The sequence below is a fragment of the Aythya ferina genome, assembly GCF_964211825.1.
Source record: "Aythya ferina genome assembly, chromosome: 11".
NCBI lineage: Eukaryota > Metazoa > Chordata > Aves > Anseriformes > Anatidae > Aythya > Aythya ferina.
In genome coordinates, this window is record NC_140307.1 from 12,019,615 (window position 1) to 12,040,134 (window position 20,520).

At 39.0% G+C, this 20,520-nt stretch overlaps 1 protein-coding gene across 9 annotated transcripts in view; it reads left to right on the forward strand.

Annotated features, from left to right (window-relative positions):
• The window catches only part of NEO1 (neogenin 1), a 189,663-nt gene that overhangs the window by 45,852 nt on the left and 123,291 nt on the right, over positions 1-20,520 (forward strand). For all 9 annotated transcript variants that reach the window (XM_084532530.1, XM_084532527.1, XM_084532529.1 and 6 more), the window contains one exon: positions 11,377-11,694. In XM_084532530.1, coding sequence (XP_084388656.1) covers positions 11,424-11,694 — 271 coding nt within the window. In that variant the 5' untranslated portion in view covers positions 11,377-11,423. The remainder of the gene's footprint in view (positions 1-11,376; positions 11,695-20,520) is intronic.

Genomic DNA, 20,520 nt, shown 5'->3' on the forward strand with positions numbered 1-20,520 from the left:
ACCCGTGTAAGGGGTGGTGTGGCTGCTTCACACAGCTGGCTGTTTCCTTGCCTCACTCCAGTGCTCTTGCTGAGCAGTGAAGTAATACAAAGCCCAAGCAGAATCTTGTATCGAAGCACTACAGCACCTTACTGCGTGGTCTAGATGTAAGTCCTAATGCCCTTTCCTCTCTCCTCCTTGCTGCCGTGTGCTCTGAGTGCTGTTGGGCAGCAGCATCCCACCCGTGCGGTTGCTGCGGGACGTGGCTCTGCGCTCACCGTGTGGATGGGAGGGACATCACTAAGCATTAGTGGTGATTTAAATAGTTTCCAAGGGGTCAAAGCCATGCAATTTTCTGCTCTTCTGTTTGTCTACTGTAAAGCACCTGGCTTATTCTTCTGGCATCTGTTGGTGTTGAGTGTGTTATTATTTTTTTGCTCTTGCTAGGGAAATGACTTCGGTTCTAATTACTGCCGCTTTTCCTCGATGACCGTCAGATGCTCTACCCCAAGGCATTTGTCTGCCTCAGTTATTAAAATGCTGGTAGGGTCTTCAAATATGAGCAGGCTAACCCTGAATGTAAAAACAAACAAGAAGAGATGGATAGGGAGGTAAAAACAGGACTGGAGAGTGCACAGCATGAGCGGAGTACTTGCCTGACATTTAGTCCGAGTGGTGCTCTGATCCTGTCTGTGTACTGATTATTTGGGGCTTTTTGTCTTAACATTGATATTTTTCTGTTGCTAAAATGACTTCAAAACGTTAAGCATTCAGAGGTATGTGCAGAGCATAAATTATTCCCTAATTATATCTAGGCTGAAAGACAGATACTTCTATCCCACTGGGACATCTTTGCAGGGTCCGGAGAAGCCAACTTGTACACCCTGCATTTCAGAGGAGCTGCCCTTACTTGTATCGTGCTGCCAGTTTGGGGGTATTTTTTTTTTTTATCCTGGTTGTTTGGTTGGACCCTTCTCCATGTTTCATCTCACTTGTTTCTTCTGGCTGCCTGGGTCAGTTTGGAGGTGCCAGCGGTGCTTGGTGGTGGTTTCTTACTTGCTGAAGGCTGCTGAGGTGAAGAGCAAAACCCGCTTCTGGCTGCCAAGGTCCCTTGCTCACGAGTGTGAGATGCCCAAAGGGTAAATCAGGGATGCTTTGATATGTTTACTCTGTTCTGAGGTGCTGCCTGGCATCTGTCTCAACTGTGCTGTGACAAGGCGCTGTGTGAAAGGGATTCTTTTTGCTCAGATCGGATGTGACTGTTCCTCTGTTTCCAGGTCCCCTTAGATAATTCTTGCTTGATCTAACATTAAAGGTATTTGTTAAGGGTTTTTTTCCTCTCATGAAGTATGCCAGAGGTCTTTCTTTCTAAGGAGACACTGGAAATGATGTTCAGCAGCTTTCAGTTTGGTTCTTGCTCGCGTCTTTATTGTTCAACCCTTCTTTGACTTTAAACTTCCCACAGAAATCAGGCTCTCCTCTTTTCTTCCTCATACATCTTCCCGCGTGCCATTTTTGACTGTTGTCTGTCACGGGAGGGCCCCTGACTTCGTAGCAGCGTTCCCCTTTGCCCTTCACTCCTCTGCACGTGTGCTTTGTGATCCCGTAATCGCTCTGAGGCGGTGAATTGGATAGGTGGGCTGGAGGACATCCACGGCACGCAGGAAGATCATTCGCTGAAGTGCAACTCTTATGCATCTTTAAATGAATTTGCTGCATCGAATACGGTCTCTTGGGTGACCCGTAACCTCGTTGGCTTCTGAGAAACAGAACTATTACTTTACCCTTCATGTAGCATTCTTGGATGCTGCAGCGTGTTTACTGCTCGGAAAATATTTAAGTAATTGGTTTCAGCAAATAATTCTCTTGTGATGTGTGGGGGATTTTTTCCAGTATTTACATTCTAAACCAGTTTGAAGTACCAGCCTGGTGGAAAAAAACAACTGAGGCAGGGAGTCTGCTGCCTGCTCAGCTGGGTGTGCGTTGCACAGCAGCAGGGCAGTCTGCGGTGGCAGGCAGGTCTGAGGCTGCTGGGGGTTTCACCAGAGTGAGGTGGTAAGGAGGGTAAGACGGAGGAATTAATGCTAATTTTTAGCATCTTGCCTGTATTGAGAGCAGTATGTATGAAGTATGAAGTCTTTCAAGACTTCATTTTCTATTTTTAACCTCTTGAAAGGGCCACTGTTTGCTTTCAGTATGGCGCGTATCTGAAGAGAGGAATAGTGTCCCTGAGTGCCCAAAGACTGGAACTCGAGGCAGGGAAATCCATTTCTCCAGCAGGAAAAATGGAAATTCCTCCTCACCTGCTGTAACAAATGTGGCATTGTCGATAGCTAACATGTGGTAGCTATTTCTGTGGAAAAGTCAAAGTACTATTGTTCTCAATGATGAACAGAAATAAATGTTCTCTTTGTAGGTGTCTTTACAGTGCCCTCTAGTAAGTTTTTCTAGAAATGCTAGAAGGATCTCAGACCAGTTTGGGAAAGTAATGAAAACACGTTGCAGGAAGAGTTTAAGTAGGAGGAAGAAAATTGCAGGGGAATAAAAGCCCCACAAAGCATTCCAAAATGGGCTGGAACGGGGGAAAAAAAATCTGGCATACTGTTAATTTAATAGGAAAGGTAATCAGTCTGGCTTATTTTGACAGATGAGAATAAAGAGAAATTTGACATTGGGTGAAGGCCTTGTTGGGGGTAGAGTGCACGTGGTGTTTTGTGCTGCGCTGATGGCAGTCATCTCCCTGAAAGTGTTTTAGTCTGCTGCGAGATCACGCCTTGAGCAGCTAATCCCAGGGGCTGCAACTGAGGTAACTTCTGTCCCTGGTGTTGAAGTCAAAAGGATTCTTGCCTGATTGTCGTGCTAGCTTATTTCTGTCACTATAACAGTAGAGAGGGGATATCTTATGTCTTTTGTATCAAGTAAAACACAGTACCATTTTAACGTCCTGTGCAAGCCTAGAAGGGATGTGTCAGGTCAGGGGATAAGCTATTGGAATGAGAACTGGTAGATTTCTGAAATGAGAGAAATGGCTTTGGTAATTCCATCAAAAAAAAAAAAAGATTTAAACTCTTCCTGTGAAATGATTATGAAAATGAAATTCTACTCTTAGGATATTCAGAGTAGTGCTTTCATTGGCTTGAAGGAAAAAAAAAAAAAAAGGATGTATGGCATTAGATGGTCTGACTTGCTTTTCCTTGGGTGATTATAGAAGCAAAAGCTCCTTGAAAGGACGCTCCTTTCACAACAGGAGGGACGTGTGGGACACAGCTCCTAGATTTGAATCCTAGCAAACCCAAGGATTATTTTTAAGCAGCCTGGAAGAAACCTGGATTTTTGTTCTGAGCAGTTGTTAAGCGTTCTTCCTCATTGCACACCAGCAATAAGTGCAGCAGAGCTTGCTTCTGAAGCAGGGCTGGCTGACACTTTTCTGGCTGTGAGGGTAGGTTTTGGTCAGATTAGCAAACCCTTGCCAGGAGGGTAACTTGCTGGCAGCACAACCATGGACTGGAGATCTTCTTGGTCAGGATTTTTTTTTCTGGACATCCCAATAAAGTTGCAGCACCCCAGTAAAGGGGCATAAGGCTTGTGAACAAGCACTGCCACGCTGAGCCACTGGCTGTTTGAGGGAGCTGGTGTCACTGATCTTGGGGCAATTAAATCCAGCAACACTCTAGGTAGGAAAGTTGCTTCCGTGTGTTCAAAATTGGGTTAAAAATTTCTGACTCCCTCGAGGTGGCAGAAAGGCCAGGCAAATGGCCCCAGCCATAAATATGTCTCCTAAGATGACGTTTGCTATTTGAAATTAGAATCTGTGTTTGGATTTTGCTGTTGATCATTATCTTGTTTTCCTTCCCATTATTTAATAATATATGAGGAGATGGTATCACTTACAGTAGGAGTGGTTAGACTAAATGCATGGCCACGTACTTTGCAAAGCTTTACTGCAGGCACACTGTTTGGACGCTTTGTTCTCAATGTTATTTCCGCATACATTTTTTAATGGGCCGTATTTATTTATTTTTTGCTGTGTTTTATAATTTCCTGCTTGAGATCTTTAAGGAAGGTCGATTAAGATAAAACCGATAATTCGTTATTGAGAAAAAGGTAACTGGAAGTATAGACAAAGCTGGAAAAGCATCTTTGCATACTGTAGTATGCTTTTCTTGAATTAATTCTTTGTTTATTGACAGAGCTTCCTGAAGGGCGAGTACACTCCTGCCTGTGCTGAAGACAAAGCCTTGAAACAAGTTTTCTTTTTCTCTTGTACAGATTTGTGTTACGATGATGAGTACCTTGACTTTTGTGTTCTCATTAGTACGTGGTGTCGAAAACCTGCTCAGCTCTGCAGCTGAAGCCATTATAGAATGACATGCAGAAATGTGTAGCTTTTTCTCTATGTTGTATTTCTAGATGGATGCCTTTTGAAAAACACGGGAGCTAGAAGCAGAGCAGAGTTCTGTCTAACTGAAAGCAAAAACCTCTCTGTGTTGGTGACAGCCTTTTGGTATGAAGACACACACTGTTTGCGATGGCCTGTAATTTCACAAAACTTAATGTTTTATTGAGAAGATGGGCTGAGAATACAATTTTTGTTACAGTAGCCCAGGCAGTTAGTGTTCACTCAGTATTGTCTGCTCAGTGTGTATTACAAGAAGGCACCTGTGCACAGCACGGACAGACAAGAAAAGGAGGACAAGAGTCCTCCTAAAGAGGGAAAGGGTTTTTGTACGTGCTGTTTCCTGTATCCCGCAGAAAAGGATCTGTCTCCCTACAGACCTGGGAATGTAGACCCTTCCCTTGCAAGCTACAGCAAATCCGAGCCACCACGTCGTTCTTCAGTCATCGTTGCTAGCCCACAGCGCTTAATGATGGTGGGGCGCTGATGAGTATCTCGCTTTGATGAATATCTTTGTTATAGTGTATTAAATCATTAAAAGAGGAAATCTGCTTGTACTGAAGGAGAAAGGAATCTAGTAAGTCTGGGGAAGTCTAGATTTATACGTGGCATTACTTATTTTATAATGTTACATCATTTGCTCTTCTAGGTTCCGCTGTCAGCCTTCCTTTGGAATTATTAAAGCACCAGCACGATTTACATTGTTCATCTGCCGTCATGGCTAGCTCTTATACTTTTTAGTTTTTTCTTGGCGCTTAAGTGCAATATCATTTTTGTCTCATAATTTATGGATTGCAGAGTCTTTGCAAAGAAAGCAATGAAATTCAGTTTAGAGAATGCAGTTTGGAGAACTTGTTCTTGCTTTTTTTTTAGTAGGAGTGAACTTCTGAACCACCGTGCATGTGATTGGGGGTTGGAGGTACCATAAAAAGATAATTACAAGAAATCATTGGTTGGCTGATGTATGTTGGTGCAGCATGTTATTTAATTTGGTCAGGTGATATATATTCTTCCAAGAGGGAAAAATATGGTATTAAGAGGAAAATCTATCCATCTTTACCTATGCATTAGTTCTGCTGTGGTATATTATAGTACCACATATAAATATTGCTTATTGGGCAGTGCAGAATGTGTCTGTTGTCAAAGGAAAAAAAAAATTTACCAACCTGCTGGTGATACGTACTTTTATTGCTAATATGTACTTTTATGTAGAGATTAATGGACGTAGCAATTTATCCATATAGTTAATGTGCTTCTTAGCAATGAATATTTTAACAAAACCACAAAACAAGTTCCTTGTGAGCTCTCGCTGGCAGTTTGCAAAGAACAATGTTTGTAGCATCTTCAATTAAAATACATTCGTCTAACTCTTGAAGACAGTGTTTTCGATGATCTAGATTAGGAAGGGCATGACATACAGTTTTTAGGGTTTCAAGGGCCAGTGGGAATGTTAATTAAATTCTGGTGAAAAGCCATTTAAAAGTTAAGTCCTGCAGCAAGAGAGCTTGGATCTTTTATCACTGACTTGCAATACATAAAGGCTCTATAATAGTTCCCGCCAGTCTGATTAGGACTCTGTCAAATACTTCTGTTTTGAACATCAGTTTTCAAGGGCACTATATATTTACTCTTAAATTGTTTGAGAGCCTTAATTTGGAAGGACGAGTATCTTGTCTCCCAACTGATAGGTCTTTCCTCAACACACAAATGCAAGAAATCTTTCTTTATCAAAGCCCGGAATGACTCCTTCCAAGAAGTGAATCCCTGCATATCACTGGAGTCCCATACTTCTGATGAAGGATGTTTGGTTGCCCTAATTTTACATTGTTGCCCTAATTAGGCCAAGGGCAGCTTAAAAGTTCTTTGTTAAATATCTTTAAATCGTTTGCATGTGCTGAACTTGGTCTTGGCCAAAGCCATTTCGGAACTGTTGGTTAACTTTGGGAAACTGAGGAGCGGTGAGCTACAAGGAGGACTATAAAAACCCAAAGTATTTTAAAAGTTGGAAAGAGAAGGAGCTAGGGATGTGTAAAGGAGTCCTCTTAGCTTCAATTCCTGGAAACATTCACAAGTGAGTGAGCAAACAAACACTTTTTTTCTAACATCTAAGTAGCGTGGGTATGAGAGTTAATTGCTGTGGAATTGTTAAGGAAATACTTTCAGACCATTCTAGTTTCCTCGGGTCGTTTAAAAAGTTTCATGGAAAAAGTCATTGTTATTGTTTATCCTGCTGCCACCATCCAAGAACACTTTCCTAATGAAGGAGGGAAAGCTGCTCTTCTTCCCCGTCATGAGATGGCTGTGGAAAGGGTTGGGTAAGAGAAGCAGTGATGGTGATGAAAGCTGCTTTGTGTGGGGTTTTGCACTTGCGTCCTGGGTTAATCTCAATTAGATGCCTTCCGTTCGCAGCCTGCGTGGCAAAGGAAGTGATATTTGTTAAATTTTCATGACATAAAGCTGAAAGGGAGGGGACAAGATGTTAGAGTTCAGAAATGGTAAACTTTTTTAGGGATGAGGGAAATTTTGAGGAGCTAAAAGGCAGTTCATACAGTTAGGGAGGAGCAATCAGCCAGACATGAAATGGCAAAGAGCCAGCTTCACGGCAGTTTCTGAGGGCAGGATCGAGAAGCTAGGAATGTAAGGGCTAAAGAAAAGACCAGAGTTCTTTAATTTAGGCTTTCAGGGCCAACGTTAACACAAATCAAGCAGCTGATAAAAGATAAGCTCATAGGAAGAGGAAGGACTCCCTCCACAAAATCCATCAGTCCAGTCTTCAGTAACGCGGTGTCATTAACTGAATAATCAGTAGGGTGATGGAGCGAGAGAGAACGGCTGGTTGGCAGCAGTAGAAGTTGATTAAGCTCTTGTATGCACAAAGCTTTCCTGTGCTGAATCAAGGGTTAAATGAGCTCTGAACTCCCTTGGCTGGAGCATGGCAGCTCCACCAGTGCTTCTCTGCCGAGTGCCACAAACTCCAAACTGCAAAACCTTTCTTGGAGTATGAGCTAGGAAATTCTCAATGTGAGTTTAACTTTCTTTTCACATGGGGCATATGTATTTACTAACCCTTTTATTTTTCATCCACTGCTTTGTGTGCAGGAGTTGAAGCAGCCTGTGCAGTCCTCACAGGGTTCTTGGCAAGAGCTCTTTAACGCTACCTCTGAAACCTGGCTGAGAATCTGCTTTCTTCTTGAAAGTCTCTGATCCCTTCTGTGCTATTCCTTCTTGGTGTGCTCTCTCTTGACATCCTCTGCTCCATACTCTGCAGCTTTATTTCTGTGGGCACCTCATTTCTTCAGGGTAATCGTAGCCCATCAGTGGACTTGATCTGCTCCAACCTGCAATGAAGACGAAACAAGGCAAACTATTTTTTTCATCTTGATTAAAAAAATCTTAAGAGTAGAAATAGGGTTCAGTTCAAGCTGGTTGCTCTGCTTGTGCTGACCTGCGGAATAAAAAAGTGAGGTTGTGATTTTGAGGTGTTTGGGCAGGACTGACTTTTCTAGAAGGCAAGAGGAGCCATAGTTAGAACCAAGATGTGTATTGCCTAGTGTGCTTGGTCACAGAAACATTGAAAATGAAGAATGATGGTTTAGATCCAGCGATGGATCTAAGCTAATGCATTGAGCCTGTGAAAAAATGGGTACATGGGTGCTGAAGGGGCTCCTCCGAGTGAACTTAAGCTTACTTCAATGTAGACATGGCTAAAATTGGCTTCTGTCACTTTCTAGCGATTCCCACCCACCCCTTTTTTTTTAAGGTTTTATTTGAAAACTCAAAAGAGTCAGAGAAAAATAAAACTGTGTGGTTGTATTTGTTCTGGTAGGGATCTGGAGCTCTACTGGAAAAAACAGAGTTGGTAAGTGAGGAAGAAAGGTTGATAGCTTGGCTTGGATACAAGGCTTCCTATTGGAAGGCCCATGGCAGTAAGGCTGAATCTTTAATTTAGAGAAAGTCTTTAGGTTTGTGGAATGGGGGATGAGATTATACTGGTAAGCATTTAGAAGTATTTTTGTACTTCTGTGACCTTTCTGCCACATCTGGTAGATTAGAGCCAAAACTCAAAGCTCTGCACGCAGAATCAAGGAGGTGCTCATGTATAGGTGGGTGTGTACAAATCAATGTATAGGTCGGTGTGTACAAATCAAAGTTACGGAAGCACATACAATCTTTATAATTGTTCTGTTTTTGTTGTTGTTGTTGTTTTTTTTTTTTTTTTTTTTGCTTCTTTATCACCAGGAAAGACAAAATCTCAAGGATTTGGATAGTGACATAGCAGATCTAATCTTGTCTAGGACCAGTACTGTCACTAGGGAAGCCTGTCTTTCTCTCTTTATCTTTGAATTCTTAAAGGTAGAAGAATATCTGAATGATATAACCTACAAAAGCATAACTTATCTGTTGTTTCTTTCACACTGCCCCTCCTGCCTTATCTTCAAGTTTGTGTGAATTATGAGGAGGAAAACAATAGGCTTTGTGCAGAAGGCTGAGCCCGTCTCCGAGGGGAGCTGAAGTCTGTTTGGAGATGAGGGACTTTCTGTGTGGTTTGGTGATAGCAGGAATTGCATCAATTTGTTAATTAAGGCTATTTGAGAAGGTAAATCTCTTAAAACCAAAACCCCCAAGTGACTGAGGACGCTAAAATGCTTACAGGACACAGTCTGCCTTTATAGGTAAAGGCTTCCCACCTATTTATACTTTTTCTAAAAACACATGCATAGTAATTATTCCACCACTTACTGAAACATATGCATTTAATAACTAGATTTTCCTCATAACATTTTAAAGCATACCAGTATTGACCTTATTGTGAAAAGTGAAATTATTTTAGCAAGTATTTTTATGCCCCTTCCTGATGGGTTTATTGTGTGTGCATAAGCTTCAATTTGCGTCTCTGCTGATCAGTTTGTGATACCTGTCCATCTGCATTTAGACCTTTTTTTTTTTTTTTTATGATGCCTTTCGCAAGTGTTACACGTTACCTTTAAGTTCTTGGGAGAATTGCCTACAAGGAAAAATACATCCTTAATGTGTTGGGTGTTTCTTGCTGCCAGGTCAGGTAAACTGGTTGGCAGGTAGCTCTGCTACACAAATGCCAGATAAAAATAATGCTGTTATTTCCTATGCAGGAAAACAGAACAGGTTTTTATTCACTGTGGTATTGTCTGAATATTCAACTTAAAGGCTGTATAGAATTCAGAAGCAACACCCCCACTTCATGTTCAAGATTTTTTCCCTTTTAAGAACTATAAAGAGACTTCAAAGCCCAACCTATTTTTCCCCTTGTTTTCTTTAGAGCACCTACTAACAAATAGCTTAATGATGAACAACACTTGCACTATTCTTAAAAGAAAAAAGAAACAAGAAAAGAAGCGATAGCCGTGTCATTGCCTTTCTAGTCTCTAAACAGCCTAGTAAAAAAAAAAAAAAAAAAACTGTTTGCAAAACTGTAAGGTTTTTGTTAGCTAAAAGCTATTTTTGTTTTCTCAGTGACTGTAAGTAGCTCTGTAAAGGGGATGCCACACATCCATTTCTATGTAAAGTCAAAATTCCTTTCTGTAGTTGTTAAAGAACATCCTTGTGCAGTGCGTTTTCAGCATGTGACTTCAAATTATTCTCTAAAATTTTTAAACATGGGTAGTCCAAGTGTGTCTCTTCCTGCTGAGAGTACTGTAGTAGACACTATGCTTGTAGAAGATGCCTTAATTCATTAGGATCAAAAAGCATAATTCATTGATGTTTTCATTCATTAAACCATTCTTTAGTTGTTGCGTCCACTGAAAATAGTTAATTTCCAGCTCTTACAAAGAGATCTTGTCTATTTTTTTATCAGCCAGTGTTTTTGTTTCACGTGTTCCCTTTTTACAGCTTTCCTTCCTTGTATCCAGATAAGGAGGAATTGGTGCAGCCCTGCGTTGTAGTTGAGGCTTGCCTCAAAATTTTGGAATTTTTAGAATGGATTTTTTAGCCCAATTTAACCTTTTATTCTATGCACTTTCAGTTTTGTTTTGTTGGCAGACAGCTCTTAAATGCTCCCACTTATATCACCATGATGTTTTGTATGTGTCCACCATTAGTCCCCAAATGGAGGAGAAGTGGAGCTTGCCAGCATATGAGTAGGGAACCTTGACGTTATTTTGAAAGGTTGGCTTTAAAAAAAAAAAAAAAAAAAAAGACCCCCCTCCCTTGTCTGAAATCTACATTATGCTGTTCTTCCCTGAAAGAAACTTTCCTCCTTCTGTTTTCCTTGGATGATTAAGTTAAGACAAGTCCAAGTGATACTAACATGCAATCTTTCTGCTTGACCAAATACACTAGAAAGACAGTAATTAAAATTCACTTCTTAATGGAAAGTAGACACTAATTATAGATGTCTTTTGGGAATACTTAAACTAGAGAAGTAATCGTGTTTATCCTGAACTAGAATAGAAGTAAAAGATGTTTTATGGCTCTTGCATGACGTGTTAAGCTCAGAATTGGAGACTTTTTCTCTCAAGGGCTGAATTATTCTTAATGTTTCTTAATCTTCGTTACACAAAACAAATTCATACACTGCTTTTACTGGCACCCGTACCACAAAAGGCCAAGAAAAGAGTCCTCAGAGTATATGCTGTTTGTATAAATGTATTATTTGGGCACATAAATTAACAGCTTAAGTTTTGATGAGGCAGATTTCTGTGTAATAGGTCACTCAGGACTGTTGACCATATCGATTCCAGCATGAACAAACCAGTATGTCTTAGGTGTGAAAGATTTGACTTCAGTTTCAAGAGTTCATTGGTATATGTAGTTAGCAGAAAATACTGTCGTACAGACCAAGGTGTTTCTAGGGTGATGATACTGCAAGAACTGAGTTGTCATGTACAGTTGAATATTTTTAAATGATGTGTTTTTGTTTGTTTGTTTTGTTTTGTTGTTGTTGTTGTTGTTTTCTTTTTTAAAAAAAAAAAAAAGGCAGAAAGCTAACCCCCAAATTGCTTCATGTGCTCTATATCTTCCAGGATCCGTTGTGAGGACCTTCACTCCATTTCACTTTTTGGTGGAGCCAATGGACATTCTGTCAGTTCGTGGGGCGTCTGTTATAATGAACTGTTCAGCTTATTGTGAAACCTCCCCAAAAATTGAGTGGAAAAAAGATGGGACTTTGCTGAACTTGGTGTCAGATGACCGTCGCCAGTTGCTGCCAGATGGGTCTTTATTAATAAACAGCGTGGTGCATTCCAAGCATAATAAACCTGATGAAGGATATTATCAGTGTGTGGCAACTGTAGAAAGCCTGGGGACCATTGTCAGCAGAACAGCAAAGCTCACGGTAGCAGGTAAGGGGTTTTTTTGCTTATTTTTTTTGTTTGTTTTAATGTGTAACTAACATCGTGATAATATAGAAATATGCTCTTTATTCAAAAAAAAAAAAAAAAAAAAAAAGCTTTCCACAAAAGCAGATGCATCACTTATCAATGAAATTGGGACTGTATGTGTTCCTTTTTCCTTTTTTTCTTTCAACTAGGTGAATTTTGTCATACATTCTGTTCATGTAAGTGGCTTAATGTGTGGGTATTTCTCAAGAAATGCTGAAGATGAGGAAAATTAAAATGAATGGGTTAAGAAAAACGTCAGGTACATCTAATCACTACAGAGATTTTCCACAGCTTAGAATGAGCCAAAAATAAAATGTGGGCTTTTACTTTCTTTCTGTGTAAATACTCTTAAAGATAAATTTCTTTGGCTTGTATGTTGAAATTAGTCTGCCCTCTGTGTCATGAAACATTTGGGAAGCTTCTAAAAGCTAGTGATGTGAAGAATCCCCAAAGAACTAGAAGATTGGTGGAAAAAGCGTGAATGCTTGGGCTTTGCCTTTTTTTTTTTTGTTTGTTTGTTTCTTGAGTGTCAGGTGTGAACAGGGAAGCTTCAGAAATTTGAAAAGCAGGTGAATTTTGCAGGCAAGCACAAACAATTTGACTGGGAAAGCGACGTGTTTCCAGAATGACGTTTGCTTATTTTTGCTTAAATCAGGGCTCAGGGCTGTCAGGTTATGTAACTGTTTTGTAAAGTACAGCTGCAAGAGACTTAGAATTACCTTGTAAGAGTGAGAGTTCAAAAACCAACAAAAAAAAGGTAAACTAAAGTAATGTGACTAGAAAATAAAAAAGCCTGTGAAGCAGTTTTCTTTTGTTTCTCTAATGATGTCTGCCAGCCTTTCAAACAGTTTTTTCTTTGCTTAATAAATGTCTCCAGGTAGTGAATTCTTCCTGACTAGTGCTACAACATCTCCCAGAGCTGCTGCTCATTGCCATTTATATTCAGATGTTGTTTCTGTTAAGTTAGCTTGTAGCATTGTGAAACATCAGAAATGCTGCGAATAAACAAACCTGCACTTTTTTTTTTTATACCTTAAGTGACTTTCAGAATCTCTGTTGAATGAGAAATATGTTTCTAAGTTTCCTGGCAATGAGGACAATAAAAGATCCAACGCACCATAATCACCTTCTTGCATTGCTGCTTGTGTTCAGTTCTGCTGCTTCCCAAGAGATCGCTCAGTGTCATGCTTCTGTTATTGTTTTGGTCCATACGATCATTACATAAGGTTACTGGGGTTAAAAAAAAAAAAAAAAAAAAAAAAAAGATATTCCAAAATGCCTTTAAAACTTACTAGTTTTCCTCTATCAATGCAAAATATATTGCTGTAATTGGTAGTTTTTAAAAGGATAGTCTTCAAGACCCTTCTACTAATGAAAAATGAACTCTAGTGAGTTTTGTTTTCAAAAAATGTATACTGGAAAACCTGAAGATATTGTCTAACCCAAGCAAATTCAGATGTTTACTACACAAAGTTTCTTATCTGATACTGGCCTGCCAGCTGCATTAGCAGAATATTGGTCAATCACAGGGAATTAAAATGATAACCTTTTTGTTCAGGACTGGACAAAATGCTGTTGATGCTTGTTCTGCACTGCCTTACACCCTCCTGCTAAGTTTGAAACCTGCCCAAGAGCATCCTCTGGCTGCAGTGTGCTTAAGTTGTTTTTCTGCTCCAGAATATGAAATGCAGGTGTGTGAAAGCCCATTTGATAACTGAGTGCAGAACTAGGAGCTGTGCAAGCCCATACACAGTGTTAAATCCTTCGAGGGCAGGGGAAAGGGTACCTTCGGAGGGTTTGTAATATTCCCTTTTAACTGTGCTATATTGTTTTTATTGACCTCATTTGGATTCTGCAGCTTTATCAGGTATGTTCCTAACGTTTCTTTTCCCCCATCTTTGTTGTAATTGGAAGCTTTCGAGATGCATTAGCTGTGGGGATAGTTAGCATGGTAAAAATCTCTCGCTGGTCTCAGATAACAGTGGGAGGCAGCTCATTTTCCTCTTAATTGTGCACTGTTATGTTGAATTCCTATGGTATGTGTGAATGTTGCACTGTGATGCACTTAATTTCTTTATCAGAGAATGTTATGCACATTTTAACTGCTACTTAATCATTAAATAACTTCATTACCTGAAAATGACAAATTCTGGTTGGTTAGGGAGGCCAGGGCATAGAAACAGGCAGTAAAACCAAGCAGTGTTACATAATTTTATATAATATGTAGGGCTTGAGCTTTTAGTCTTACAGTTGTGCTATTCTCCCTGACAGTTGATGGATAATGCTGGACAGTCTACCTGCTGTGAATCTCGTGCAAAGGTTTAACAGATTTTAAAATTGTGATTAATTTTTGGAATGATTTAGAATAATTGGACTGGTCTAAATCTTGAATGTCAGAAGAAGCAGCTCGTGCCAATATGACAACAGGTATTGATAATGCAAGGTGTTGCAAGGTGACAGAGGTGTTTAGTCAACCGTTGCGTGAAAAAATCAAACCCAAACACACTCACTACCTGCGTCCAGTGTGTCAGACAGTGAGTGAATGCTTTTTGTTAGAGAACTACTTTCTTGGCTTCTTCCTTCAATTTATGTTTTTGACACAGCGCTATGAACTTGTCACGGCATGGGAAAATGGATGTTTGGAGTGCATTTGACAATGTGCTTTTAAAGAACCTTCTCCATACCTGATAGTAGATGAGAAGCCTTTATTCTTCAGGCTTCTTCAGGTTGCAAGAATCAAAGTTTCTGTAGCACCTCTGTCTCCAAAAGAAGTTGCTCTTTCCCTTTTCTAAACTCGTTTCTCATGTGACTCAAAAAAAAAATAAAATATGAAAAACACTTTAAATCAGGATGATTTGTCTAATTTGAAATTGTATGCTGTTAGAATTTGATAGTAAGCTATTTCCCATTCTACAATAAGTCTGGTAGAAAAGCTTTGATTTTCTTTTTTTTTTAAATTCAAACATCGTGAAATTTGTTAGTTATCTTTAATGATCAGTTGTTTCAGGAAATATTTGTCTTTTTTTCTATGAAGTGTGTTCTTCTATATTTGTTTCTTTTTAGCAAAATCAGGTTGACATTGTCACTGCCAGTATTTCTTTCCTTCTTTGTTTCTCATCCTCCTGCTGTGCAAACCCAACCACTATCATGCTCTAAACTGGATTCGTGAAACGATTTATTTCTTTTTAAAGGCATTTTTGTTCTGTGTCTTTCAAACCAGAATATGACTGCACCAACATCAGAGCAAGGGAGGCATTTTAAAGTGTGGCAGTTGCATTGCCCATCTAATTTATGGGTATTGCCATTATTATGATGGATTTAACTAGGGGAAGTCAAAGGAAATTGCTAATATATGTAAAGCCACAACATTTTTTTTTTATCAGTGTCTTACTACAATGTGTTTTCTAATTGCTTTTTGAAATGCAAATCTGGCTTTGATACTTAAGTACCAGTTATGCCTAAAGAAGGGTAAAGGGTTGCGATAGCTTTTACAAAAAAGATTTAAAAAAAAATACAAATTTGGGGAACTGTGTAAGTAATTCATCTTGGAAAAATAAATTTATATGTATTTTAGTAAAAAAGTATGATGACAATAACTTAAAATGCCCCTGAGGTAATCTTTTTTTCCCAGTTACTGTTTACTACTCCTTAGTTAAAGCTTTCATAAATCTTTTATTAAGAGAATGGGCATACAAAGAGCTAGAAGGTGTGAAGTGACAGTGGCAGTGAGTTTCATCATAAGGATTTATTGGTTTTACCCAGCCATTTATAGACTGTTCACTAAAACATTTATTTCATCCATTGTCTTCTTTTTTTTCCCAAGTGAATCCATCTGTTTTTTTCTTCCATTTGCCTGCATTTGCTAATGCTTGGCTGTAACAAGTTGCTCATATAAAAGGCAGCTGTGTTGCTGCCTTACTATTAATTATAGGTATGACTGAGTTTCCTTCAAAAAACTCTTAATGTTAAATTATTGACCTTTTTTTTCTTCCTCAATTAGGTAATCTCCCTTTAATTAAATAATATCTAAATAGCTCACTTAGATACTCACAGAAATTGTGTTTTGAAACCTTCATTTTGGAATTACTGTTAGGAAAAGGACAGGCTCGTTAGTGAGCATGAGACTTGAAGACCAGTGGAAGAAGGCTGTTAACTATCTTCTCCAGCTTGCTGCACGACGTCACACAGAACCCCTCAAAAATGGGGACATCGGGCTCTTGACCTGTGTTTGACCAACGTGATTTACTTGATGTCAATACGTCATATATAGAAGGAACTTCACTTGAGAAATTGTTCCTGTTTTCAGGCTCCTGATTGCCTTTTAAAGCTTTGTGGCTTGAATTTATCAAGCTTTGGGTTTTCAATCTGATGGCTAGAAGAGCTGTTTGTGTAACTGCCACTGAAATTATGGGAGGCCTCAATGAACAACTACATTTAATGTAATGTTGTCTGGAGGAATTAATTGAATTAGGAGTCAGGAGATGGCTGATGCCTAATCCTGCCTCTCTCGCTGGTTCATTATGATTTCAAGGAGATCTCAGTGATCTGACTTGCCCTCAATGAGTTACAAAAGAATTTGTCTTCAATAAATTTAGAGTATTATATTTTGTAATGTACCAGGATGCTTTAAATGAGTACCCTGGAAGAAAGACCATGAAGAAAATTCTGTATCCATTACGTTTTTGGGATGGTATACTGTAGGTGAAGCTGTGGCCAAGAAGTGAAGACCAAGGACCTGCAGTGAGCACAGCTGGTGGAGGGGAGGGAGACCTGGATGGATGTGTGCTTGCAATTAAAGCCAGGCCTCTGCCAGGCACGTCATTGAAGAGGTGTGTTTTGGTTTTAAGAACTTGTCGCATTTTCTAGTGTTTGGGTACTTAAGTAGTTTCCTTTTATGTATCTGTAAGCAATGGTGAGAGGAGAAGAGTTTTGCTCAAATAGTAATTTGGATCGAAATTCTATGTTTATCTTTGCTATAACTACTAAGAACTGCATAAAAATAGGCAGGTTATATAGTTCTGGATTTGCACAAGTTTCTTAAAGTTTGCCTAACTTTGAAGATGGTATCTGAAGAGAACTTCATTTCTTACTGTGTGCGTGATGTTCCTGAAGGATAAAAGAAGCTTAGTGCAGTGGCTGAGCAGAACGAACTGCGTGCTTCTTCCAGCTCCTTGGAGATGTAGTCAGAAACTACAGCACTTTGGATTGAATACTCGGTATTACTTATTTCCCTTAAGAGGGGGGAAAGAAAAACTTGTTCTTCATGAATAAAGAACTTTCTATACCTTTTGAATTGGAAAAAATGTAAGAGTGTAGACACTTTGGTGAATGGTACTTAAGAACACTTAACCAATAAAAGTAAATGACATGGGTGATAAATTTTCCTCACAAAAGTATGTCTTTATGAAAAAATCATCTGCATTTTCCATTTCATTCTATAACAAATTATCTTGGATAAAAAAGCATTTATTTTCAGTGAGTATGGGAAAGGTTTTTATAAAACTGCAGTTTGTCAGCTGTTTGTACAAACTGCAGAGTTTAGAGAGGGCAAGAAATGTTCTAGATTATACATGTATGTAGCCCTGAATTCTTACAATCCAGTTTGTCCAGTTAAAGTAGAAAAAAAGATCTTTATTAGGACTAGGACTGAAAGCAAAGATCCAGATTCAGACCTGTTATACATATTTTCAATGTAAGACTAGAAAAAACGATGTCCCTTCTGATCCAGGATATGTTCCCTCGTAGGAACGAATTGGTCTGTCCCCCTTATTTTTGCATGCACTTTCAAGATCTTGTGTATTCAGTTAACTAAGTATTCTTTGTTTTAGAGTGCTAAGGGGGCACAAGTAGATCTGCAACACCCATGTCTGAAGTTTCTGCTTTTATAGCAATTTAATATTACTGATCAGGAAAAAGCAAACTAGTACATATTTTCTAGAAGTGGAGGTAATGTTCTGTGCAGTGAAACTAAGCCTGGTGAGAGAGGAGGAGGGATTACGGATCTGTTTCTCAGATGGGTAGGTGTGGGGGAGAAAATGTAGAACTGGTGAAATCTCACATCTCCATTACCAGCTAACATACATGTAGTGGAAGTCTTCCTTCCTGCTGAAGATGGCTGTGGTAGCTGGTCTTTTTGATTCCCAGACATGCAGCACTGAAACCTCTAAAGCCTCTAGTCATTCATTCAGACTAAGATTATTTTCTTAATTAGGCGTTATCTTAAATACAACATTCCATTTCATTATAAACCAGGATTATTAGTTTTATTGGTTTACCAGTTTGGAACTTGCACTGTTAAGGATTAGCCTTGTAATTAGCAAAGGCAGTATCCTTTGTGCATGCTGGCTAGCAGACAAAGTTGTCTTTATATTATAACTGACATCAAGATATACTCTTTGCAGTATACATTCAAATCTTGACCTTTTGCCTTTTGGTTTTGAAAGTATCACAGCAGTAAGTCTTATTTCAGGAGAAGCATGAATTCTGTAAAAGGGAGCTTCACTCCCAAATTTCATTTTTCTAAAGCCACTTGGGTTTCTAGTAGACGGTCTGTTGATGGATGACTCTACATGGTTTTTCAGAAGTGAAAATTGAGAGTTTATTGATGATTCATCAGCACCCCTGAACAATAAAGTTGGATGAATGTTGTTTAGATTGGCTTTCCCATTTGTTAATATTTTCCCTCAAATGTGTATTTTTTTCATTATTTATGTTCTGCATGTCAGCACCAGAAATCCCTTTTGTAATTTTGCTTGACAAGTTTTGCAGAGATTGCTCACTCTAAATCCTGAACTGTCAGGCAAGTGTTAGTTACATACGCTGCCTGTATTCTTTTCTAACTGTGTCTTAGAGTGTGGGATTCAAAAAGATATTTCAGCTTTAGCGTGACAGGCTAAAAGTGATGGATCTCCACAATGGCATTGTTCAGACTTAAGATCAACCGAGTATTACATTTTGAAAATTATAAGAAGCTGTGCTATCACACCTACCCAAATGAAAGATGACACAACAGTGGTTAAGGCTAGGAGGGATCATGACAGGGTTGTGCGTGATAAATGGTGTATTTTTCAGAAGAGAAATTCAAGAGGTAGTTCAGTAATACTGAAAAGGAAACAAAATGGAGGAAAGTGGTATTTAATAAGGAAAAATAATTTATGAAGCTTGCTATGTCTGACTTTAGTGAGGTTGAGGTCTTGACAATATCCCTACAAATGTAAGACATGTCTCATCATTCATATACTTACGCTAGAAATAAAAATAAAAAACAAACAAGACCCTTCTTATTTGCATATAACTCCCCCTGTTTTGAGGGACACTGGGGAGGAAAAAAAAAATCTTCATTTATAGGTTTCTGCAAAGGTGTTGCTCTTCTTTCCTAAACAGCAGCTCAAGTCAGATGCCTGGATTAGATGCACCATCAGTGCATTTTTTGTGAGTGTTCGTAGTCTGCACATACAAAGCCACGAAAGGCTTAATTACTGAGAGACCTTTAATATATATATATATATATATATATATCTGGTATGATGAGCTTAATTGTTAGCAAGTGTCTGTGATTCTAGGGCCAGTGGTGTGATAATCCAGATGTTTGTATTTTAATCCTCATCTCTGTGACTGATCCACAGCTCTGGCAAATAATCTAGTTAAGCTCATCTTTTTCAGCTAAATGCTTCTATTGAAGTTCGTTCTTCTGCTTTTTTTTTGCTTTTTTTTTTTTTTTTTTCCTTTTGGTATGTCAGTCTTCAGGTACTTTATTTTTAGGGAGAGTTCTTTGCTATTTGTCAGCTCTCTATGTTTTTCTGTGAAATTGCTTAGGTTACTTCCCATCTTTAAATGTCTGTCTTCAGGTACCAGCTGTCTCTGTCTATAGAGTTGCTTGTGAAAGTTTTTCTGATCTTTCCTCCAGTTTCATGATAAATTTATCCTGGCAGTCCTTTCTGTGCATTAATCTTCTCTGAATAGCTTGTTCACATGAGCTTTCGTAATTGATAGCCTCACTTGGATCTAAAATTATTTAACCTGTCAAGCTCTTTTCTTTCACCAGAATACTCAGATCTTATTCTTCTTTTGTTATGGCTATTGATTTTGTTTTAGAAAGAGTAATTGTGAGCCTGTACTTTTTTTGTAAGGCTTTCTATTGATCAAGACCTGAGGTTTCTTAAATGCTGTGGCAATCTGCATGTTATCTTAAGGTTTTCCCTTAAAACTCTGCAGTGCTTTCTTGATTACCCTGTTAGACTGATCTTCAACAGTATCAATTAAATTATTGCATTTGTTTCTCCCCCTCAATTCGTTTACATGTGCTGTTAGAAATGCCTCCTTACCATGTTTCTCAGCACCTAAATAGATGAAATTAGTTGTGGATACTACAGTTTTTCCTGCTGCCTTGGAGTGCTATTGGTCGTGGCGCTTCTCCGTTCTTTGCCCCTTCAACTGCCAGTCCTGTCTGTGATTTTAATTTAATCCTATTATTTCACCTACACCATAGCAGAGTCACTTTCTCTGTATTTCTGAGCCTGACCTCCCACTGTACCGTGGACACCCCAGCTCCATCTTCTGTTCTTGTAGTTTATGGTCATCATCAACCACCTCTGCACTTCCGAAGATCTTGCTTGAATCACTTTTTTTGCTCCCATTTGGTTCTTGGAATTAATGTATTGATCTCTTCTAGCTGTCACCTGGTTGGATTTGGATTTCTGTTTAGCCTTGGTCTATTCTCTAGTCCTGTCCTTGCACTGAAAAACACTTTCAATACCTTCCCAAGATGAATTTTTAACTTCTGATTTT